Raw genomic sequence first — 23,790 nt, forward strand, 5'->3', positions numbered from 1 at the left:
GGCTGGTTCGCGCGGGGCACGCCGGGAAGGTCGGTGCAGGCACGCGGCGGGAGCGGGACCGGGATCAGGAGCGGGGTCTGGATCGGGAGGGGGAGCGGGACCGGGATCGGGACCGGGATCAGGAGCAGGAGCGGGGTCTGGATCGGCACCGGGATCGGGAGTGGGGTCGTGTCGGTGTCCCGGGGGAGGCGGCTCGGGCTGGGGAAGGGGGCACGGGGGTGTCAGGGCCAGGGGGGCCTGGAGCCCGGTGGTCGGAGCTTCAGGGGAGAACAGCGCGGCCGGGATGCGCCTCGGGGGCAGCGGGGTGCAGGTGGGCCCGAGGGGGCAATGCCGGGAGCAGGGAGGGGAGCGCTGGGAGGGGTAACGAGGGGAGCTGAAGACACCGGGGACACTGAGGGAGGCCGGGCCTCCCCTGCAGAGCCTCGGGGACCCTCGGCCGTCCCTCACCCCTGTGTTCCCCCCCAGGCCCCAGCCCTTGGCTGACAGCACGTCCCAGCCCTCCAGAGGAGCCGCCCCGCCGCCACCATGGGCAAGAAAAGCAAACTGGGCAAGAGCCGGCGGGACAAGTTCTACCACCTGGCCAAGGAGACGGGTGAGGACCCTGCCCGGCGCTGGGGACAGGGGGTCTGCAGTCCCTGTCACCCCAAGAACCTCTCCTCTGCTCCCCCCCAGGCTTCCGCTCCCGCTCCTCCTTCAAGCTGCTCCAGCTCAATCGGAAATTCCAGTTCCTGCAGAAGGCCCGGGCGCTGCTGGACCTGTGTGCGGCCCCCGGCGGGTGGTGAGTGGGGACAGGCCCCCCCAGTGCCACCAGCTGGCCAGGGGTGTCCTGTGTGTTCCTCTTGGGTCTCTGTCCTCAATCCCAAAGCCTGGGAGCTCAATCTCAGGCCGAGAGCTCTCCTGGGATCCTGCTGCAGCTTTGCTCCTCTCTGTTCTTTCCAGGCTTCAGGTGGCTTCCAAATTCATGCCGGTGTCCAGCCTGATCATTGGTGAGTGATGGCGTTTGGTGTCCCTGGATGTGACAGACAGAGGGGACTCTGGGAGGAGGAGGAGGAGGTGGAGAAGGCACTTGGGATGGGGTGGAGCCCTTTTCGAGGGATTTGGTGTCTCTCTTCAACTAGGGGTGGATTTGGTGCCCATCAAGCCCATTCCCAACGTGGTGACACTGCAGGAGGACATCACCACCGAGAAGTGCCGCCAGGTACTGACCGTCCCAGGTGTCACCTGCTGCCCTGGGGCTCCACAGGTCCCCTGTGGTGGCAGGGGCGTCACAGGGGATAGGACAAATGGGTGTCCCTGTCCCGCAGGCCCTGCGCAAGGAGCTGCAGACGTGGAAGGTGGACGTGGTGCTGAACGATGGAGCACCCAACGTGGGAGCCAGCTGGGTGCACGACGCCTACTCCCAGGGTGGGGACACGGGGGACGGGGACATCTCGCTGCTCTGAGACAGTCCCAGGGTGCTTTGGGTTGGGAGGGACCTCAGAGCCCCCCCAGTGCCACCGCTGCCACGGCAGGGACACCTCCCACTGTCACAGGCTGCTCCAAGCGCCGTCCAGCCTGGCCTTGGGGAGGATGGGACAGCCACAGCTCCTCTGGGAAACCCACTGCACCCCTCTCCACCCTCCCAGGGAAGCGTCATCCTCTCACTCGCTCTTCTCTCCTGCTGCAGCTAATCTGACCCTCATGGCCCTGAAGCTGGCCTGTGAGTTCCTGTGCAAGGGTGGCTGGTTCATCACCAAGGTTTTCCGTTCCCGGGATTACCAGCCCCTCCTGTGGATCTTCCAGCAGTTCTTCCAGAAGGTCCAGGCCACCAAGCCCCAAGCCTCCCGCAACGAGTCTGCCGAGATCTTTGTGGTGTGCCAGGGTGAGCACCCGGGATGGGGCTGGGAGAACCTGCTGGTGGCTCTGATCCCTCCATCCCAGCAGGAGTTGTTCCAATTCCTCCATCCCAGGAGAAAAGGTTTTGATTCCTTCAACCTGGAAGGAACAACTCTGACCCCTCCATCCCTGAGGAATGTCTCTCATGGCTCTGATCCCTCCATCGCAGGTTATCAGGCTCCAGACAAAATCGACAGCAAGTTTTTTGACCCCAAATACGCCTTCAAGGATGTGGAGGTTCCCACCAAGTCTGTCAGTGAGCTGGTCAGCAAAAAGAAGCCCAAGGTAAGGGACAGACACAAATGGGGCTGGGCATGAAGAGGTGGTGATAATTAAAACTGTGCAGAAAAATGAAAGGTTTTGGGGTGGGAGGTGTTGAAGAGTCAGTTTGGAGGAAGTTTGGAGCCCTAAAGTCCCTGCAGTGCTGAAGTGGGGATTGTGAGGCTGGGCCTGGGTCTGTTAAACCTACAGGGCTCGGGCATGGAGTTTGTGTCTCTCTGAGGTGGCTTTAGGACACTAAATGTGTCTCAGGTGGCCTCAGCTGAGCACAGAGCCGACACAAACCTGTCATTGTCAGGTTTTGAGTCTGAGGCAGGGCTGGGAGCTGCTGCTGGGCTGGGGCTGGTGGCTTGTCCTAGCTCGGGCTGAGGTTGGAAACGATTCCTAAAGTTCTCAAGTACAACCCACAGACACATTTAGGTAGCTGCTGCAGCAAGACACAAGCTCGGTGACCCCTTCCACCCTTCAGGGCCGGTGCCATCTGCCTGTCTGTCCCCTGCCCTGGCTGCCACAGCTTTTTTTCCCCCCAGGCTGAAGGCTACGCTGAGGGTGACACCACCCTGTACCACCGCTTCACCCTCATGGACTTCCTCAAGGCTCCCAACCCCGTGGACTTCCTCTCCAAGGCCAACGAGGTGTGTGCCTGGAAGGCCTCCCTGTGCCTGTCCTGCGGAGGGGAGCCTGGGGTTTAAATCCCTTTCCCTGTGCCAGATCACACTCGGGGATGGAGAGCTGGAGAACCACAGCTCCACCACGGAGGAGCTGCGCCAGTGCTGCAGGGACATCCGAGTGCTGGGCCGCAAGGAGCTCAGGTGCTGGGGAACACTGGGACAGCCACAGCCCCTGGCTGGCCTGGGGGACAGCCACAGCCCCCAGCTGGGCCTGGGGGACAGCCACAGCCCCTGGCTGGCCTGGGGGACAGCCACAGCCCCCAGCCGGGCCTGGGGGACAGCCACAGCCCCTGGCTGGCCTGGGGGACAGCCACAGCCCCCAGCTGGGCCTGGGGGACAGCCACAGCCCCTGGCTGGCCTGGGGGACAGCCACAGCCCCCAGCCTGGCCTGGGGGACAGCCACAGCCCCCAGCCAGGCCTGGGGGACAGCCACAGCCCCCAGCCGGACCTGGGGGACAGCCACAGCCCCCAGCCAGGCCTGGGGGACAGCCACAGGCCCTGGCTGGCCTGGGGGACAGCCACAGCCCCCTGGCTGGCCTGGGGGACAGCCACAGCCCCCAGCCGGGCCTGGGGGACAGCCACAGCCCCCAGCCAGGCCTGGGGGACAGCCACAGCCCCTGGCTGGCCTGGGGGACAGCCACAGCCCCCAGCCAGGCCTGGGGGACAGCCACAGCCCCCAGCCAGGCCTGCTGGCTGTCCCTAACAGCTGCCACCCCACCCAGGGCCCTGCTGAACTGGAGGACAAAGCTGCGGCGGTTCCTGGCCAAGAAGCTGAAGGAGCAGGCGAAGGAGTTGGACATCAAGTAAGAACAGGGAGATGGACTGTCCCCAGATGGGATGGACTGTCCCCAGATGGGATGGACTGTCCCCAGATGGGATGGACTGTCCCCAGGCTGGGATGGACTGTCCCCAGACTGGGATGGACTGTCCCCAGGCTGGGATGGACTGTCCCCAGATGGGATGGACTGTCCCCAGGCTGGGATGGACTGTCCCCAGGCTGGGATGGACTGTCCCCAGATGGGATGGACTGTCCCCAGATGGGATGGACTGTCCCCAGACTGGGATGGACTGTCCCAGACTGGGATGGACTGTCCCCAGATGGGATGGACTGTCCCCAGATGGGATGGACTGTCCCCAGACTGGCATGGACTGTCCCCAGACTGGCATGGACTGTCCCCACGCTGGGATGGACTGTCCCACGCTGGGATGGACTGTCCCCAGATGGGATGGACTGTCCCCAGATGGGATGGACTGTCCCCACGCTGGGATGGACTGTCCCACGCTGGGATGGACTGTCCCCAGATGGGATGGACTGTCCCCAGATGGGATGGACTGTCCCAGACTGGGATGGACTGTCCCCAGGCTGGGATGGACTGTCCCCAGATGGGATGGACTGTCCCCACGCTGGGATGGACTGTCCCCAGATGGGATGGACTGTCCCCAGATGGGATGGACTGTCCCCAGGCTGGGATGGACTGTCCCCAGATGGGATGGACTGTCCCACGCTGGGATGGACTGTCCCCAGACTGGGATGGACTGTCCCCAGACTGGGATGGACTGTCCCCAGATGGGATGGACTGTCCCCAGATGGCATGGACTGTCCCCAGACTGGCATGGACTGTCCCCAGACTGGCATGGACTGTCCCCAGCACAGCTCCGCTGAGCTCCTTCCTTTTGGCAGTTTGAGCTCCGGTGAGGAGGAGGAGAGCAGGGAGGAGGAGAAGAAGGAGAAGATGGAGGCAAAAGCTGCAGCTGCTGAGGAGAAGAAGGAGCAAGAGGAGGTGGAGCTGGCCTTGGCAGAGATGAAGGCCGAGGAGCTGGCAGAGCTGAAGAGGTAGAAAGGACAGATGGGGCTGCAGCCATGGAGGCAGAGAGTGGCAGTGTCAGTCTGTCCCTGTGCTGGGGCTTCTGGCTTTGGCCTCCTGGGCTCCTCTGCCCCTCCAAGCAGCTGAAACAGCTGTTCCAGGCCATCCCAGCACAGGGCCTTGGCAGTGCTGCAGGGGCTGAGCCTCTCTTGTGTTTGTGTGGGATGGGGACAGCGTGCCCTCACTCCTTTGCCTCCTCCAGAAAGAAGAAGAAGATCCTGAAGGAGCAGCGGAAGCAGCGGGAGCGCGTGGAGCTGAAGATGGACCTGCCTGGAGTGTCCATCGCCGACGATGGCGACACCAGCATGTTCTCCCTGCGGAGCATCCACAGGACCCCGGTGCGTGGGGGGACAGCGGGGTGGGACAGGGCTCCCCGTGCCTCGCGTCACCCGTGTGACTGGAACCCGTGCTGCAGCTGCTGGAGGAGCTGTCCCGAGGGGACATGGCTTCGGCCGATGCCCTGCTGGAGATCAGCCCCGGCGACGACGACGTTTACGTGTCAGATCACGGCGAGGAGGAGGACGACGTGTCCCTGGCCAGCGACCTGGACCCGGAGGAGCTGCTGGAGATCGAGGCCCGGCAGCGGAAACTGGAGCGGGAGCAGCGTGGGAAGAGGTGAGAGGGGAGAGGAGAGAGGGCAGGACCCTCCTGGGGCAAGGGCTGCCCTGGGAGCAGCTCCAGGACTCAACCAGGGCTGGGGACACTGATCCTGCTGCTCCACATCACAGGCCAAAGTTTAGGCAGAAGGAAGAGGAGGAGGAGGAGGAAGGGCAGGAAGTGGAGAATCCTCTGCTGGTGCCCCTGGAGGAGAAATCAGTGCTGGAGGAGCGACAGACCAGCCTGTGGTTCGGGAAGGTGAGTCCCGCTTGTGCGGCAGGAATGATGGAGCAGCCTTGGCCCTAGCAGCTTCCCAGGACTGTCCTGGGGCTGATCCCCCCTCCCTAGGACTGATCCCCCCTCCCTGGGGCTGATCCCCCCTTTCCTGGGGCTCATCCCCCCTTTCCTGGGGCTGATCCCCCCTTTCCTGGGGCTGATCCCCCTTTCCTGGAGCTGATCCCCCCTTTCCTGGAGCTGATCCCCCCTTTCCTGGGGCTGATCCCCCCTTTCCTGGGGCTGATCCCCCTTTCCTGGGGCTGATCCCCCTTTCCTGGGGCTGATCCCCCCTTTCCTGGAGCTGATCCCCCCTCCCTGGGGCTGATCCCCCCTCCCTGGGGCTGATCCCCCCTCCCTGGGGCCAATCCCCCTTTCGTGGGGCTGATCCCTCCTCCCTGGGGCTGATCCCCCCTCCCTGGGGCTGATCCCCCCTCCCTGGGGCTGATCCCCCTTTCCTGGGGCCAATCCCCCTTTCGTGGGGCTGATCCCTCCTCCCTGGGGCTGATCCCCCCTTTCCTGGGTCTGATCCCCCCTTTCCTGGGTCTGATCCCCCCTCCCTGGGGCTGATCCCCCTTTCCTGGGGCTGATCCCCCCTCCGTGGGGCTGATCCCCCCTTTCCTGGAGCTGATCCCCCCTCCCTGGGGCTGATCCCCCCTCCCTGGGGCTGATCCCCCCTTTCCTGGAGCTGATCCCCCATTTCCTGGAGCTGATCCCCCTTTCCTGGAGCTGATCCCCCCTCCTTGGGGCTGATCCCCCCTCCCTGGGGCTGATCCCCCTTTCCTGGGGCTGATCCCCCCTTTCCTGGGGCTGATCCCCCTTTCCTGGGGCTGATCCCCCCTCCCTGGAGCTGATCCCCCCTCCCTGGGGCTGATCCCCCATTTCCTGGAGCTGATCCCCCTTTCCTGGGGCTGATCCCCCTTTCCTGGGGCTGACCCCACCGTTCCCCACCCCAGGACGCTTTCGCTGGCATCGAGGATGACGCGGACGAGCAGCTGGAGCTGGGGCAGGCCCAGATGTTGGCTGAGAGGCAGCGTGAGGCTCAGAGCGGTGAGGGGACACGGAGGGACAGTCCCACAGCCCAGGGTGGGATGCTGCCCTGAGCAGCAGCGTGGAACCGTTTGGGTTGGAAAGGACCTTAAAGAGCACCCGGTTCCAAGCCTTGCCACGGGCAGGAGCACCTCCCACTAGAGCAGAGGCTATTGCCAGCCTGTGTCACTGATGAGCTGCCGTTAGTCAGTGTTAATGAGCAGGATCTCTAGAGGGGTGTCTGCAGCAGGGTCTGCTCTGGCTCTGTCTCACCCAGTGCTTCCCATTCCCAGAAAAATCAACAAAGAAAGGGCAGAAGAAGAAGAATGTGGCCCAGGGGGAGACTCCAGCCGAGCCCACGGCGGCAGCAGGCACAGCTCCTGATGCCAGTGAAGCTCAGGAGGAGCAGAGCAGTGATGATGACAGCAGCAGTGAGGATGAGAGGTGAGGGCTGAGGGGGGCTGCGTGTCCTCCCCAGCTCCACAGTCCTGGAGAGCTGAGGGGCCCCAGCCTTGCCCACTCCTCTCCACAGGCCGCTGGCACCGGTGGGGAGGAAGCGCGGCTGTGTCGAGCCCTGTGGCTTCGAGGTGGTGCCCATTGAGAACCCAGGTGAGCGTGGGGCCGTGGGGGGTCCCTCAGGAGGGATGGGAGGCAGGGGCAGGTCTGGGGGTCCCTCAGGAGGGATGGGAGTCAGGGGCAGGTCTGGGGGTCCTCAGGAGGGATGGGAGTCAGGGGCAGGTCTGGGGGTCCCTCGGGAGGCATGGGAGGCAGGGGCAGGTCTGGGGGTCCCTCGGGAGGGATGGGAGGCAGGGGCAGGTCTGGGGGTCCTCAGGAAGGACAGGAGGCAGGGGCATGGACAGACCACACTCCCAGGGTTGCCCCCTGACTCTTGGGCTGCAGCCAGGCCAAGCTGTCCCATGCTTTTTCCCACAGTGAAAAGAGTCCTGGATGCAGAGGGCCTGGCCCTCGGCTCTGTCATTGCCACCTCCAAAAAGGCCCGGCGGGACCTCATCGACGACTCCTTCAACAGGTGCGGGCTGGGGGCTGCAGGCCGTGTTCCCCAGCGGGGACAGGTGAAGTGGGGCCCCCGTGTCCTGCTCACAGCTCCCCTGTGCCCTCCAGGTACTCGTACAACGAGGAGGAGGGGGAGCTGCCCGAGTGGTTCACGGAGGAGGAGCGGCAGCACCGGCGCCGGCAGCTGCCCGTGGACAAGCAGACGGTGGAGGCCTATCGGCAGCGCTGGAAGGAGATCAACGCCCGCCCCATCAAGAAGGTGGCGGAGGCCAAGGCCCGCAAGAAGCGGAGGGTGAGTGGGGGTGGGCTCCCAGGGGTGCCCTGACTCCTCTACTAGGGCCTCAATCCTCCCTCTGACCGCCCTGTCCCTCTCCTGATTCCCCTATTTCTGCCCTGATCTCTCCCTGCTCTGACCACCCCCTCTGATCCCCCATCTGTCCTCTGACTCCCCTGTCCCACCTGTGACCCTCTGTCCCTCCCCTGACCCCCTGTCCCCCCGGCTGTCCCGCAGATGCTGAAGAAGCTGGAGCAGATGAAGAAGAAGGCCGAGGCTGTGGTGAGCACCGTGGACATCTCGGAGCGGGAGAAGGTGGCCCAGCTGCGCCGGTGAGTGGCCAGGCCAGGGTCCAGCTCCTCCCTTTGTGGCTGGGCTGGCTGGTGTCTGCAGCCGCTGGGACAGCTCTGTGTCCCCAGCCAGGCTGACCCCGGGGTGGCAGCACCAGAGGAGGGGTGGGACCCGATGTCCCAGCGCTGGGTTTGGTTTTTGTCCCAGCCGAGCTCACTCTGACCTTTGTCCTTCTGCAGCATCTACAAGAAGGCCGGGCTGGCCAAGGAGAAGCGCCAGGTCACCTACCTGGTGGCCAAGAAGGGCGTGGGACCCCGGGTGCGGCGTCCCCCCGGTGTCAAGGGCCAGTTCAAGGTGGTCGACAGCCGCCTCAAGAAGGACGTGAGGGCTCAGAAGCGCAAAGAGCAGAAGAAGAAGCGCCACAAGTGAGGCGGGAGTGGCTCCATCCGCAGCAAGGGACTCAGCTCGGGGCACAGGGCTGGCTCCAGTGCCCCACTGCCGCCTCAGGGGCCCTGGGGACAGGGCTGGGGCATGGCCACACCTTGCTTAGTCTGTGCCTTGCTGTGACAGTGCCTCCTGTCCTCCTCTGGGGCCACGGCAGGTGTCACCAGGCTGGCTCTGCTGGGTGACTCCCCTGGGGAGATGACAGCAGCATCCACGGCAGCCCCAGCTGTCCCCAGGGACGGTGTGGCTCTGGGGGACATCCCGGGGCCAGAGTTGGCACTGAGGCGGCAGAATAGCGGTGCCTCTGCCCGGAGCGGCTGCTCAGGGACAGCCGAGTTTGACCCCGGCCTGAGGCTGCCCAGGGCTGTGTTGTGCACCTGGGTGAGGTGCAGGAGCCGTGCTGGCACTGCCATGTCCCCTTGTGCCACGTGACAGGTGAGAGGGCACTGCTGGGTGTGCTCTGTACGCCTGCTCGTGCCTCGGGAGCCCGCCTGTCTCTGTCGGACAGGGAATGGCTCTCCTGACCTTCACCTCCTGCCCCAGGCCACGGCAGCCATCCTGTCCCCTCTGTCCCCACCCCTTCTGGGCCGGGACCCTCGAGGAAAAGAAAGACCAAGAGTAAAGAAGTGCTTGACTGTATGGCTTTATTTAGAGCCAGGCCAGGGGCTGGGGTCCACCAAGCCCAAGCTTCTCTCCAAGAGGCGCCTGTCTGGTTTGTGCTGGGATTGCAGAGTGTCCCCAGGACCCTCGTGGTGACACTGGCACTGTGTCAGTGCTGGGGAGGGGGCTGGGGTGGCACTGTGGGTCCCAGGGGGGTGAGGGGTGTTGGGGCCCTGCCAGGGAAGCTCTGGCAGGAGCTCTGGGTCCCCTTCAGGTGCTGTGGGGAGGGGAGAGGCCAGAGGCCCTGAGCAGGGGTGGCAGGAGGTGGCCGGGGGTGTCCCTGTGACATTCCCTGTGGCTGCTCAGCCAAGTCCATCGTGTGTCCTTGGGCCTGCGGAGCCCCTCGGCTGCAGATCCTGGTGGGGGGAGCTGTGCCTCCATCCAGAGGGGCCCTGCTGGTGGCCAGCGGTGCTGGGAGGGTCTCTGGGCCACCTCCTGCCCCGGTGGAGGGTCGGGACCATGGCTGGGGTGGGAGCAGAGCCCCTCAGCCATCCCTGACGCTGGCGGCTGCAGGAGCTGGGGCGGGGGCAGGGATGGGCTGCCAGGCTCCAGGCTGAGTCAGATGTTTTCCTGCTCTAAAAATGGGATATGGGGATATGGGGCTGCTGTGAGAGTCCCCACAACCCCCCACCACCACCCTTGCTTGCCTCTGGCTGAGCCCCATCCCCCGTGTGACCCCAACCCCCGGGCGGGCACCTCCGGGGGGGCACTGGAGGGAGCCAGGGCTGATGGGGGCTGAGCCCCTCAGAGAGGCACAGCACCTCCTGCACCCCCAGCCCGGACCCCTGGGCCCTCCCTGCCCTCCTTCCCCCGGGCTGAGCACAGCCCAGGGCGGGTGGGTCCCCACCAGGGTCCCGAGGGTGGGGTGACCCCTGGCCTGGCAGGCTCAGCCCCTACCTGAGCTGGGGGGCGCAGTGTAGGCCACGTCCACACGGTCACCTGCAAGGGGAGGGCTGGTGACCACGGGCCTGGGACGAGCTGCCCCCTTAACGAGCCAAAGCTCATCAGCGGGAGCCGGGAGCTCAGCCAGAGCCCAGCGAGCCCCTGGGGCTGCGGGGGGACACGGCCCTGCAGGGCTCACCTGTCTCGTAGTAGTCGTACAGGGACACGGTGGCCGGCTGGAGGTTGCTCACCAGGAAGTCCTGCTGGGCTCGGAAGGAAAAGCTCTCCTCCTCCTTGCTCAGCTGTGGAGACAGCCCAGGGGCGAGGTGCAGCCACCCACCACCGAGAAACCCCCCCATGTCCCAGGGCTCCTGTCCCCATCTCACCTGCTCCAGGTAAATTGTCACCTGGTCGGGCTGCACCTCCACCTTCTTCACCAGCTTCTGCCTCTTCAGCTGCAGGGACACGGCTCAGGAGGGGCCACAGCTGCTCCGTGGGTGCCCGGCACCCCGAGCAGCTGTCCCTCCTGTGTCCCACAGCCCCCGAGGGCAGGGACCTGTGGGATGGGGTGTCCCAGAGGGGGGCAGGGGGCTCCTCACCTCCACCACGGATTTCTTGTCGGGGCTGTAGCCCGACGGCAGCTTGGCCTCGATGACAACCATGTTGGTGGCAGGACGCTCCCCGTTGTACCTGCAAGGGCAGAGCCCCGGGGTGGGCATGGGGAATTCCTTCCCTCTCTGGCTGCTCCCGTCCTCCCCAAAGCCGGGACAGCCCCAGTCCCTACCGTGCCCAGAGCCGGAGCAGGAACTGGGGGTTCTGTGTGCCGGGCAGCGGCTCCGTCTGCACCCGCAGCTCAAACGCGCCGGTGCTGGGAGGGGGGGGGCACGTTATAGCGCAGGGTCACCTGGGGACAGCACAGCGTGAGGCCAGCCAGGGGACAGGCACGGGCCGAGGGCAGGGAGCCCGGGCTGCACCCACCTGCACCAGGGCACAGCCCTGCCCGCGGGCTCGCAGCCCGTAGGTGCCCGGCAGCCCGTGCAGGGCCGTGCGCTGCAGCACCAGCCGGTTGCTGCTGTCCAGCACGAAGTCCTGCGCTGTCCCCACGGGCGATGTCACCGTCACCGTGAAGTCCCCGTCGCTGCCGTGGGTCAGGGCGGCGTATTTGGCCAGGGCTTGCAGGGCCACCACGGTGTCCTGCGCACGGGGACGGCGCCGGGGTCACCCCTGAGCGCGGCTCCCAGGAGGGGCCGGTTGGGAGCGGCCCCTGGAGCCCAGGGCCGGTACCTGCGTGGAGGCAAAGCCCCCGTAGGGGTTCTGCTGCCTGCAGAGCCAGCGGACGATCTGGGACGCTGTCCCCAGGTCAGCGGGGGACACGGAGGGCTGGGACAGGTAGGCCAGCAGGACGTAGGCTGTCATCTCCACCTCGGCCGGCGCAGCCGCGGCCCAGGACAGCTCCGGGGGCTTCTGAGCCTGCCCCTTCCTCTGCCAGTAGAGCTGCCCCTCTGGGGGAGCGGGGGCGGCAGCTCAGCCCCTGCTGTGGGCTGCCAGGGGGCCCTCCCAGAGGTGACACCGCCCATGGTGCCCCTGCCTGGGCGGTACCTGCCCTCCCAGAGGTGACACCGCCCTCAGTGCCCCTGCCTGGGCAGAACCTGCCCTCCCAGAGGTGACACTGCCCATGGTGCCCCTGCCTGGGCAGAACCTGCCCTCCCAGAGGTGACACTGCCCATGGTGCCCCAGCCTGGGCAGGACCTGCCCTCCCAGAGGTGGCACTGCCCTCAGTGCCCCAGCCTGGGCAGAACCTGCCCTCCCAGAGGTGACACCGCCCTCAGTGCCCCTGCCTGGGCAGAACCTGCCCTCCCAGAGGTGACACCGCCCTCAGTGCCCCTGCCTGGGCAGAACCTGCCCTCCCAGAGGTGACACTGCCCGTGGTGCCCCAGCCTGGGCAGGACCTGCCCTCCCAGAGGTGGCACTGCCCTCAGTGCCCCTGCCTGGGGGTTCCTGCCCTCCCAGAGGTGGCACTGCCCATGGTGCCCCTGCCTGGGCAGGACCTGCCCTCCCAGAGATGGCACTGCCCGTGGTGCCCCAGCCTGGGCAGGACCTGCCCTCCCAGAGGTGGCACTGCCCATGGTGCCCCTGCCTGGGCAGAACCTGCCCTCCCAGAGGTGGCACTGCCCGTGGTGCCCCTGCCTGGGCAGAACCTGCCCTCCCAGGGGTGGCACTGCCCGTGGTGACGGGGTACCTGCGCTGACGCTGTGCTGGGCCAGGCGCTGCAGCTGTGCCTGCTGCTGCTCCCGCAGCCCCGCCAGCCCGAACACGTAGGCGAGCAGGGCTTGTGTGTAGGGGTTGTCTGTGGGAGAATCCTCCAGGCACTTCAGGGCTGAGCTCACCGCCGGATCCTGGCGTGGCAGCGGAGTCAGGACTCACTCAGAGACCCCAGTGCAACCAGCTGTGCCCAGTCTGGGCTGCGAGGTGGCCTGGAATGGCCAATCCCCTGTCCCAGCAGCCATCCCCACCCCATCAGTCCCTGTGGGGAAGAGAGGTCCATCCTCACCAGCGTGGGCAGCCCCAGCTCCAGCATCGCTGCCGTCACGTACGCCGAGAGTGAGAGCTCGTCCGAGACACCGCCCTGCAAGGGGACAGCGTGACACGGGCCCGGCCGGGCTGTGACACCGACACGGGGACACCCCACTGCCCAGACCACGCTGTGGGTGCCCAGCCCGGCCCCTGCCCCACCTGCAGGGCGTTGTTGAAGAGCTTGCCCATGCTGCGGAAGCAGCCGTTCTTCGTCTGGCGCTGCTGCAGCCACCGCAGCGCGTCCGTGATGTGCCGCTCCTCGATGGCCACGTAGGCTCGGGCCTGCCCGAAGGACTTGAGGACGAACGCCGTCAGCCTGGAGCCAGGGAGACGTGGCGGGGCCGAGGGTCAGCGCGGGGCGCCCTGGGTGGCAGGAGGAGCCCCGGATGCGGCTGCAGAGCCCTCACCAGGTATTGCCCTCGCGATCGCTCTTCCCGAAGGCACTGTAGGAGCCGTCGTCGTGTTTGTAGAGCAGCTCCCGCTGGTACCCTGCAGGGGGACGTGGGGGCTGCACCACTGCTGTGCCCAGCGGAGCCGGGTGGGGTGGGGAGGGGGCTGTGGGACAGCGCTGTCCCTCCCAGGTGGGGGTCGGAGTCCCACTGACCGCTCTGCAGGAACCCCTGTGCCTTGGCGCGGATGTCCGGCAGCAGCTGCCCCGTCTTCTCCAGGTACTGCTGGATGTAGATGTTGGGGGCAAAGCGAACCATGTTCTGCTCCCCACAGCCGTAGGGCATGGCCAGGAGACCGTCCAGGTTCTGCAGGGCATTGCCCAGGATGTCACCTGTCCCAGGGGGATGCACCATCAGCTGTGCCCCTGCCACCAGCACCTGTGTCCCCTTCCGTGTCAGCTCCGGGTGGTCCCACATCCTGCTGAGCCTGGGGACCTCTGCACCCCCCTGTCCCCTGTGGTCCCCAGGCTCCCCTGGCCTGTCCCTTACCCATGACAGTAACGTGGGCTCTCTGGGAGCTCTCCAGGATGTTTGCAGGAATCTCCAAGGAAACTTCTTCAGCACCTGTGGAGACAGAGCCGAGGCAGTGGGAATGCCCTGCTGTTCCTGGCCTGTCCCGTGGCAGCTTCACCCTCCCCGTTCCTGCCCAGGCTCCTCTGGGCTGGTGACCGTTGTCACCAATGGCCAAGCACTCCTGGCCCACATCCCACGGCACTCCTGGACACCCCTGGCCAGTCCTACCTTCCTGGCAGAGCAGGGAGCTGTGAGCCTTCTCCACCAGGATCCCCCCGGGCTGTGAGGAAGCAGCACCAGAGTCAGTCAGGAGCAGGGACCTGCCTGTCCCCCACCTGCCTGTGCCCCTGTCCCCTGGGTCACCCCTGCCTTCATGTCTGGGTGCTCTCCCACTGCCCCCCAAGGGCTGTTTGCACCGTGCTCCCAAATCCATCCCATTTTCCTCCTCCACAACCCTCTGACCTGCACCAGCAGGGGCTTTATCACGGTGTCCACGCGGCCCTGGGCCGGCACCAGGGGCAGCTCGTTGCCACAGGGCTCGTTGGAGCTGAGGGCCTCGGTGCTCACGGTGATGTTCACCTGCCCTGCAGGTGCAAACACGGACCTCAGTCCCCAGGGAGCCCCCAAACCTGAGCACAGCCCCCTGGGCTTGGGGAGGGGCTGGCTGGACCGGGCTGGGTGGGAAAGGTGGAGCGAGGGAGAACTCCCCAGGTGCCGTGGGAGTCCTGCCCCATCCCCTGAGGGGTTCCCGGGCAGCAGGCTGGGGTGGTGGCAGCTCTTACCCAGGCTGGTGGCTCGCACGCCCCACTGGAAGGTCTTGGCTTCATCTGCACAGACACAGCCCCTGTAGCTGTCCCCTGCGCCTGCCGACACCTCCAGCTGCGCCGACTCTGCCAGCGTCACCTGAACCTGCGGGGCATGGCCGTGGCTCCCTCAGACCCCAGAGCCGGGGTCACCTGCCTGGGCCTCACCTGGACACGGCGACAGCCCCTGCCGGCCCCCAGAGCCGGCGTCACCTCCCCGGCCTCACCCGGGCCTGGCAGAGCACGGCCGCAGCTCCGTCAGCTGCGTCAGCCCCTGCCGCACCCTGGGTCCCCTGCCGCACCCCCGGGTCCCCTGCTGCACCCCCGGGCCCCCTGCCACACCCTGGGGTCCCTGCCGCACCCCGGGGTCCCCTGCCGCACCCCGGGTCCCCTGCCGCACCCCCGGGTCCCCTGCTGCACCCCCGGGCCCCCTGCCACACCCTGGGGTCCCTGCCGCACCCCGGGGTCCCCTGCTGCACCCCCGGGGTCCCCTGCCGCACCCTGGGGTCCCCTGCCGCACCCCGGGTCCCCTGCCGCACCCCGGGGTCCCCTGCCGCACCCCCGGGTCCCCTGCCGCACCCCGGGGTCCCCTGCTGCACCCCCGGGGTCCCCTGCCGCACCCTGGGGTCCCCTGCCGCACCCCGGGTCCCCTGCCGCACCCCCGGGTCCCCTGCTGCACCCCCGGGCCCCCTGCCACACCCTGGGGTCCCTGCCGCACCCCGGGGTCCCCTGCTGCACCCCCGGGGTCCCCTGCCGCACCCTGGGGTCCCCTGCTGCACCCCCGGTCCCCTGCCGCACCCCCGGGTCCCCTGCCGCACCCCGGGTCCCCTGCCGCACCCCCGGTCCCCTGCCCCACCCCGGGGTCCCCTGCCGCACCCCGGGGTCCCCTGCCGCACCCCGGGGTCCCCTGCCGCACCCTGGGGTCCCTGCCGCACCCCGGGGTCCCCTGCCCGTCCCCGCTCACCCTCAGGCACTGGCGCAGGTAGTTGAAGACGGTGGCCTTGAGGGTGAAGGTCTCGTGGCGCACCACGGCGTAGGGCAGCGCCAGCTCCACGAAGAACGGCTGGAAGGCCGTGAGGGTGGCAGCAGGGGACAGCCCCAGGCCCTGCGGGGCCATGCAGAACATGCCGGCCTCCCACTCGGTGATGGCGTCGGGCACTGTCACCGACACCTCGGCAGAGCCGCCCTCCCTGCGGCACGGAGAACGCCATCAGGCCGCCCCACCAGGGCCGGTGGCATCGCCTGAGCGGTGCCATCCCGCACGGAGGAGGAGTCCTGAGGTCCCCAACTCTCTTCCCTTGGGAACTGTCCTCTCTCACCCCACAGGGACCAGGTCCCACAGCCAGGTCTCTGGGAAATAGGTCCGGGGTGCTGGGGGCTCGTCCCTGTCCTCGATGCCTGGGCTGGCCGGGCTGGACATTCTCACGTCTACTGGGACGACACTGCTTTGTACAAAGAAATCGACTTCTACCGGCGTTTCTGGAAAAGGCAGAGCAGAACTTGGGGGCCTCAGGTCTCAGCTGGACCTCGCCTGCAGCCAGCACAAGGGTGACCAAAGTCTTTTTCCATCCTCTTTGGTGTCGAGGGTATTTTCTGGATGGCTCCAAGTCCCCCTGAGGACACGGCAGCCAGGACTGGCCGCCGGCTCTTTGCTCTTTTCAGCACAAGGGCTGTGCTCACCTTCAAGACGCAGGAGTCCAGGCAGGGGGATCCAGGACGGGCAATGCTCCCTGGTCATGGCATTGGTGAAGAGCTTCAGTGCCGCACCCTGTGAAAGAGCAGAGGTTGTCCCACCTCCCATAGCCAGCAGGAGGAATGAATATCCCCATTCCAGCAGTGAGTGGTCCCAGGGCCACAGCAAACGAGTGGAGAAGGAGCCTGGGACTGGCAGGAAAGCCCTTTGCCGCAGGTGTGGCTTTCCCAGCACCTGGGAGGAGCACGGGCGGCTCCTGGATGGGGAGGAACCGGGAGGCCCAGGCAGTTATTCACCTGGAATAACTTGTAGGTTTCCATCTTGGAGTCCTGCCAGTAGAAGTGACAGGATCCTTCATCCTGGATGCTGTAGGGGTAGTTGAATTCAGGCAGTGCTTTGTAGACCTGGGAATAAAGACGTGCAAAAACCTCATTTTCGGAGCACGGGGCTCTGGCCGGGAGCCACCGCAGCGCTGGGTCCATGTGAGGGACACTTGAGCCAATGTCCTCCCAGCCCCAGCTCAGGCTGCTCCGGGGCTGCAGGGGGACCCCAGGCGGGGTCAGCACTCACGGCCTCGGCGTTGAGCTCGGCCTCGGGCTTCAGGAGCAGCACGCTGCGATCCACGGCTCGGACAGCGCACAGGGAGCCCGGGGCAGCCCCCAGCTGCAGCCTCAGCGCTGCCCCAGGCAGGGCCCTGGCCTCTGAAAATGCCATCTTCACCTGCACAGGAACATCAGGGGACAGGGGCAGAGGGCAGACACCTCCCCTGGAGGGGCAGGACCGGGCCATGGGGAGGGAGGGCTCTTCTCACAGGGTTTGGGGTCAGGGAACGGGTTGAGAGACGGTGACACCGCGATGCACCTGGAGCAGGATGGATGCCAAGGCAGGCCGCCATGGACAGCTCTACCCCTCTCACCTGGTTGGGGAAGCACTTGGCCACGTAGAGCTCGGTGACGTCGGCCACCATCTCGCCGTTGGGCAGCACCACATAGACCAGGAGCCTGGCCATGGGCGCCAGCTCCAGCCCGATGGGCAGCTCCAGGGAGAGGGAGACTCTCTGTCCTGGGCACAGAAAGGGGGGAGATTTTACCCAGAGAAACTGCAGCTGCTCCAGCCCTGGAAGTGTCCAAGGCCAGGCTGGACAGAGCCTGGAGCACCGTGGGAGAGTGTAAGGTATCCCTGCTCAGGGCAGGGGGGTGGGATGGGATGGGATGGGATGGGATGGGATGGGATGGGATGGGATGGGATGGGATGGGATGGGATGGGGTGGGATGGGATGGGATGGGATGGGATGGGATGGGATGGGATGGGATGGGATGGGATGGGATGGGATGGGATGGGATGGGATGGGATGGGATGGGGTGGCCCCTTCTAAGCCAAACCATTCCATGGTTCTGTGAGGAGTTGGCCCAGGGAGCAGAGCCCTGCACAGCCCTGTGGGACGTACCAGGCTCGGCAGTGACCTCTTTCCTGAAGATGCTGGTGATGGTCCCCTTGGCCAGGACCTGCAGAAGAGGGGGTGAGAACAAAACGGATGCTGAGCGTGGAATCCCAGTGCCCTGATGTTGGACAGACCCACGATGAGAGTTCTGGGATGATTTCTGACCATGCCCAGTCTCCAGCCCCCCAGTATCTCCCATGGGGGTGCAGGCTGGACAGTGGCAGCAGCCACCTCCCCTGACAGGTCCCTCAGTCTCTCCAGGATGGGTTGTTCATTGTCCTGTCCCTGGGGACACCACCCTGAACGCGTGCGGCGGCGTGGCCCTTCCCACGTAACCGCCCCCATTCCTGCTGCCCTCCCTCCCTGGGCTGGGGCTCACCATGAAAACCAGATCCAGGTTCTTGAGCTCACTGCCTAAAGCCTCCTTGCCGAAGATGGAATCCACGTGCATCAGCTGGGAACGGCCGCAGGGCAGCTCCCCCTCCAGGTCACGGATGTGCAGGAAGCTCCTGCTCTTCGACGAGTAGGGCATGACGGCCAGAATGGCATCTCGGGGGGTGACTGCTACGTCCTCCTCCTGTGTCTCATCCGTCCTTTTGACTTTAGCCTGAGGTGGGAATTGGGATGAATCCACCCAGCAGCCCCCGAGGCCGGTGCAGCTCCACCCGAGGAAGCAGCTCAGGGGGGACCCGGGTGGGGCACTCACCCTCAAGGAGACGCTGCCACTCCAGCCAGAGGCGACCAGTTGGAAGGAGGCTCTCCCTGAGCTGTCTGTCAGGAAGCTTAGTATCTTCTCTTTTCCCTGGTTGCTGACTGAGAGCAGGACCTGCCTCTGGGGCAGCCCAGAGCCATCGGCTCCCAGCAGCCGGATCTGTGCCGGGAGGGAAGGGGAGATGCCGCGGTTTGGGGCTGCAGCCGTGGCAGAACGGGGCTGGGGGTGGGCAGGAGCAGGGCCGGGGGCAGCAGGGGCCAGGTGAGCCCTGCAGGGACAGGGGACCCTTGGTTACCGTCCCGGTGTAGGGGAGGCCGGGCTTGTAGACGTGGTCAGGTTTCTCAAACTTGACTGTGGCTGTTTTGGGTAAAACCTCACAGCTCTTGGTACTCTTCATCTCCAGCCCTGTGGAGAGCGAGTGGGGAGCTCAGGGGCACCGCACACAGCTTAGCTCCGGCCAGTGCCCCTGTGCCCACGCGGAAAATGTCCCCGGACATTTGGGCTGTCCTCCTGCAGCTCCCGGCACGGTTTGCATCTCCTACGAGAGATTCCCTGTGCAATATTTCAAACCCAAAGCCAGGGTGCAGCTGAGGGCAGACACTTCAGAAAAGGCCCTTCACCAAAGCACCATCATGAGGGTGGTTGCTGGGGCTGCTGGGCTCAGGGCAATCCCTGCTCTCCTGTCTCTGCAGCCCGGCCTGGCGCTCCCAGTGTGATGGTGGCGAGCGAGAGAAGCTCAGAGGTGAAGCCACCCCACCAGCCTGGGTGAAACCACCCACTCTGCACTGCCAGGACTCAGCTCCCAGCTCTGGCACTGGTGCAGGATCTTGGCAAGGCCTTTTTCCTCTGCTTGGAATTCCAAGCCTTGCCAGGCTGACCTGGCTCACACCCCCACGCAAACCCCATCCCTGCATGTGCACCCCTAAATCCCAGCAGGGCTTTTGGGCGCTCCTGGACAAGACCAATCCCTTGGGAGCACGTAGGGCTGCCCACACCCCATCCCCACCTGTCCCATCCTCCACCAGCGATGCCTCAACCTCAAGTTCCTTCCTCATCTTCGAGATGGTCTCATTGAAGGCAGCCAACGAGACCTCTGTGGAAAAGCAGCCGTTCTTCCCTGTCTGGAGGGAAGACCAAGGCCGTCAGCAGCATTCCCAGGAAGAGCCATCCCAGTGACAGCCCCAGCCCCAGCCACACTCACCTGCCCAGTAACCTGGGTGCAGGTCTTCCTCCTCTGGTGATACCGGAACCTCTGGCGGAGGCACAAGCCAGCCTGGACCTTCCCCTGGACGGGCTTCCCGTAGGTGTAGCTGTGTGGGGACAGCGGAGAGGCTGTGCCGGGGGTCCCACCCTGCTGGATCCCCCCATCACCCCCGCTTCCCGTTCCCAGCTCACCGCCCGCAAATCTCCACCGGGAACTTCTCGTCCTTCTGCCACAGCACGCTGGGGAGATGAATGGCCACCTCGAACTTGGGCAGCACTGGTGGACAGGCACAAGGACACAGGGTGGTCACTCCCAGGACAGGGACAACGCCTGGGTGGCCGGAGGGGGTCAAGGGCTGCTGCCCGCCGTCGGATCCCACTTCCCAGTCCCCGCATACCATATTCCTCCACGCTGAAGGAATGGCTTTTCCCCTCCACGCTGATGGTGTAGGTGCCCAGGGCCGGCTCCGAGGCCAGCGGGAGGGACAAATCCACGATTCCCTGCCGAGGGGTCACCTCCCGCCACTGCGCGATGCGATTCCCGCTGGGATCCTGCGCGGGGACACGCGGGATCAGGCCCAGGAAGCCCGGTAAACAGCCCCTGGCTGTGTCCTGTGTCCCCTCCCCTGAGCCCGCCCCACTCCCTGGGTGTCCCAAACTGACCTTCAGGAACACCAGGGGCAGCTGGAAGGCAAAGAGAGGATGGTCAGAGGAGCAATTCCATTCCTTGGGGTCTCACCAGGGCGGGCACAGCCGTGGATGGGGCAGAGGCAGGGTTTTCTGTGGGATGCTGTGAACTTCCCAGCCCTCAAGATGCTTTGGGATGGATTTTGAGCCTGGCTGTGGCAGGGGTGAGCCGAGGGCACTGCCAGCCTGGCACAGAGAGGTGGCATCTCCCAGTGCCTTAGGAAGGGTCCAGAATCCCTTTAATCTGGGACCATCTGCACTTCCAGGGACCCCAGTGATTGCTCAGGGGTGCCAGAGGCTGAGCCTGCAGGTGTCTGATGGATATCAGCACATTCCACACTTCCCACTCAGCAGGGCTGCATCCCTAACTGCCAGCTGGCGTGGGCACATTCCCGTGTCACGCGTGCCCTCTGCTCTCTCCTTCCCGATCCTGCTGCACCCCTGAGCAGCACAGGGCATCCCTGGCCCCGGGGCAACATTCCCAAGGGGAAAGGTGACTCCCACACCTCTCCCACGGCTGCCGGGGCGCTGCGGGGACCCTTGTCACCTCCCCGCGTCACAGCCCTGCTCTCACCTTCTGATTGCTGGGGGTCAGGTCTTTGTCCAAAGAGACAACTCGGAACTTCACTGGGAAAGGAAACGGAGATGGAGGAGTGGCTTCATCCACAGAGTGGGAAATTCCCCGTGGGAAGGTGGATGGAAATCCCCCCTGAGCACGGCACTGCGCTCTGCCCGTGCTGGGCATTCCATGGACAATCCCTCCCATTTCCAGGCAGTGCAGGAGCGAGGCCGGGGCTCCTCGCCCCTCTCCCCGGCCAGGGGGGTCCCCCAGGGCAGGGTGGTCCCTTCTGCCCCCCTCACCTTCCTGCCCAGGCTTGTAGACAGCCTTGTCCGTCTGGATGAAGATCCCGGGCTTCAGAGCTCTCAGCATCACCTTCTTCGACTCGGAGACGTTCAGGGAATCCCCTTGGATTGAGACCTGCAGGGCCGCGATCTCCTCGCTCCCTTTGGCGGGGGCTGGAGCCTGCAGGGGAGCAGCAGCCTCTGGGTGAGGACAGGGACAGCGCCAGGCTCCCTCCGGGTGAGCCAGAGCGCTCCTCACCCCAGGGACACCAGGGGCTGGGGGGCAGCGAGGGGCGCGACCGGGGCCATTCCAGGCACGGGACAGCCCGCTGGGCCTGGAGGAGTTCTGCCAGTGTCAGGGGGGACATGGGGAAGTCACATCTGTTCCCAGCCCCGTGAGGAGCTCCAGGAAATGGCCTGGAGACCAGCCAGGCCCTCCCTCCCTGCTCCCGAGCGGCTTGGGGTGGCACTGGGGTGACGCTCACCGGGAAGGTGACATTCAGGTGCAGATGAGGCTCCAGGACCTCTCTCCTCAGCAGGGTGATGGGTGCGGTCCCGCTGTCCCCCTGCACCTGGACACGGACCTGGACAGGCCCCTGGAGGTCACTGAGGTGCACCCAGAGCGTGGCGGGGTGAGGGTGGTACAGCACGGCCGGGGACACCACCACGTAACTCCTGGCAGGGACAGGTGACAGGAGAGCCCTGGGGCTGAGGCACATCCAGCACGGCCCCACGGATACCTGGAAAAGCCCTGGGGGCACAGGAACCCCCCCCAGCCTCCCCTCTCTGCTGCTGGGCTGCCCTCGGCTCCTCCGAGGGCACAGCAGCTCCTCAGAGCCACCAGAGGCACCAGGGCCGTGTCCTCCGTGCTCCTGGGCAGGGAGAGCCCCAGCCTGAGCGTTCCCACCCTGGGCAGCAATCAGGGCACGGGAGGGATTGAATCCCACCAGGAACTGCAGGGAAGCCAAGGTTAAACCATCCCACCAGGCACAGGAGGGATTGAATCCCACCAGGAACTGCAGGGAAGCCGAGGTTAAACCATCCCACCAGGCACAGGAGGGATTGAATCCCACCAGGAACTGCAGGGAAGCCAAGGTTAAACCATCCCACCAGGCACAGGAGGGATTGAATCCCACCAGGCACAGGAGGGATTGAATCCCACCAGGAATTGCCAAGGTTAAAGCCACTCCAGCAGGCGCAGACGGACACAGAGGGGACTTACGGTGCTCCAGAGGCCCTGGCTGAGAGGAGCAGGAGGGGGAAGAGGACGGGAAGGGCTGGAGACATCATGTCTCCAGCTGGATGTGGGTGTTGGGAGCAGCCACAGCCTCCTCCTGCAGGTGCTGGATCACTCTGGATCCGTGTCTGAAATGGGATCTTTGTGTCCCATCCAGCTCCGAGCTGGGGGCTGGCAGAGGAACCCTGGGCACCTGCGGATAAAGTCCAGGCAATGTTTGCCCTCTGCCCACAGCTTCCGGGGGTCAAAGACCCCAGGGATTTTTGCAATATTGGGAAAGGTCCCGGGACTTCCAGCCTGGGGTGGGAGCAAACACAGGTTTGCTGGGAAATGATGTCAGGAGGCAGCAGGAACACATGGAAAGTGAAAATAGGGAGCACATCAGGAGTGGCTGGGAGCTGGGGGTGATTTCTCAGACAGGGAAAATTTACAGGTTTTTCAAGTTTAACCAAATTTGGGCTGATCACATGTCCCAGGCTGGCTTTTTTGCCTGGTTTCCTCCAGTTTCATCTGATCTGGACAGAGGAACAGGACAGTGTTGGGATATGGCTTTGCTTCATCTGCTCCCACTCCACGCATGGGAGCTGGGCACCTGCCAGGGCAGGGCCGAGCTGCTTCCCTTTGTCCTGGTGGGAATTTGGGACCGTTGAGAAGCTCCACAGCAGCCCCACGGTGTGCTGAGCACATCCCCTGCTCTGGGGCCTGGCAGTTCCCTTCCCTTTGAGAGTGTGGGAACCACGGAATCATGGAATGGTTTGGAATGGAAGGGACCTTAAAGCACTTCCACCCCTGCCATGGCAGGGACACATTCCACTGTCCCAGGCTGCTCCAAGCCCTGCCCAGCCTGGCTGGGACACTGCCAGGGATAGCCACAGCTGCTCTGGGCATCTGTGCCAGGGCCTCACAGGAAGGTTGGGGCTGACCCTTCCCATGGGATCTCAGATGAGCACGCTCTTTCCCCGCACCTGCCCAGCTCAGGTTTTGCAGGACACGGGCTGTGCCCCCCTCCCTGCCCCTTGGAGCAGCCCCAGGCTGTGGGTGGCTGGAGGGGGCTGGACCTGTCACCCCAAGGACACGGGGCAGGAGCATGGCCCGAGTCCATCCCGTCCTGCCAGGACGTGGGCAGGGGTCAGTGCCCTGCCAGGCATGGGACAAGGAGCTCACGGCACTGCCAAGGCCACCACTGACCCCCACCCCCAAGTGCCACGTCCACGTGGCTGTGAAATCCCTCCTGGGGTGGGGAGGCAGCACTGCCCTGGGCAGCTGTGCCAGGGCTGGGCAGACGAAGCAGCCAGGCAGGGCAGGCCTTGGAGGACCAGAAAATGAGAACTGATCCCAGAGCCCCTGGTCCAAGGCTCTTTCCTTCTCCTCAGGCTTTCACCTCCCACTGACACTGGAAGATGCAGGGAGGGCTCTGGCTGGGCCCCAGCCCTCCCAGCAGGACCAAGTTTTGCCCAGAGCAGCTGTGGCTGCCCCTGGAT

The 23,790-nt window shown here is 65.4% G+C and overlaps 2 protein-coding genes across 4 annotated transcripts; one reads left to right on the top strand and one right to left on the bottom strand.

The window, feature by feature from the left end:
- The first annotated feature begins 9 nt into the window (after positions 1-9).
- On the top strand, positions 10-9,238 carry FTSJ3 (FtsJ RNA 2'-O-methyltransferase 3). Of its 3 annotated transcripts, none has more exons than XM_040087520.2 (22): positions 10-29; positions 466-592; positions 673-778; positions 940-986; positions 1,119-1,198; positions 1,305-1,404; positions 1,667-1,861; positions 2,045-2,160; positions 2,685-2,789; positions 2,866-2,966; positions 3,548-3,628; positions 4,507-4,659; positions 4,893-5,028; positions 5,106-5,305; positions 5,419-5,545; positions 6,517-6,610; positions 6,883-7,033; positions 7,122-7,198; positions 7,523-7,619; positions 7,712-7,895; positions 8,115-8,209; positions 8,408-9,238. In XM_040087520.2, exons 2-22 carry the CDS (start codon positions 526-528, stop codon positions 8,595-8,597), a joined length of 2,502 nt encoding a protein of 833 aa, XP_039943454.1. In that variant the 5' UTR covers positions 10-29; positions 466-525; the 3' UTR covers positions 8,598-9,238. The 3 variants fall into 3 exon arrangements, with proteins under 3 accessions (XP_039943454.1, XP_039943453.1, XP_039943455.1); XM_040087519.2 differs by having other exon boundaries at positions 24-75; XM_040087521.2 differs by lacking the exon at positions 10-29 and adding an exon at positions 57-135.
- Positions 9,239-9,513: 275 nt separating this feature from the next.
- On the bottom strand, positions 9,514-22,462 carry LOC120763587 (alpha-2-macroglobulin-like protein 1). Its single transcript, XM_040087044.2, is given in 38 exon segments — positions 9,514-9,847; positions 10,170-10,211; positions 10,354-10,456; positions 10,541-10,609; positions 10,754-10,844; positions 10,939-11,036; positions 11,038-11,058; positions 11,133-11,348; positions 11,439-11,656; positions 12,394-12,550; positions 12,706-12,780; positions 12,888-13,044; positions 13,136-13,217; positions 13,333-13,509; positions 13,667-13,741; positions 13,919-13,970; positions 14,153-14,274; positions 14,473-14,599; positions 15,458-15,683; positions 15,813-15,972; positions 16,174-16,261; positions 16,483-16,590; positions 16,757-16,906; positions 17,103-17,248; positions 17,634-17,691; positions 18,007-18,234; positions 18,334-18,498; positions 18,635-18,744; positions 19,346-19,460; positions 19,541-19,649; positions 19,735-19,819; positions 19,941-20,094; positions 20,206-20,226; positions 20,804-20,856; positions 21,091-21,253; positions 21,558-21,747; positions 22,295-22,441; positions 22,443-22,462. Coding segments are annotated over 38 exon segments (4,395 nt in total). The 3' UTR covers positions 9,514-9,830.
- Positions 22,463-23,790: the final 1,328 nt, after the last annotated feature.

This window comes from Hirundo rustica, chromosome 27 (genome assembly GCF_015227805.2).
Source record: "Hirundo rustica isolate bHirRus1 chromosome 27, bHirRus1.pri.v3, whole genome shotgun sequence".
In the NCBI taxonomy this organism is placed as follows: Eukaryota; Metazoa; Chordata; class Aves; order Passeriformes; family Hirundinidae; genus Hirundo; species Hirundo rustica.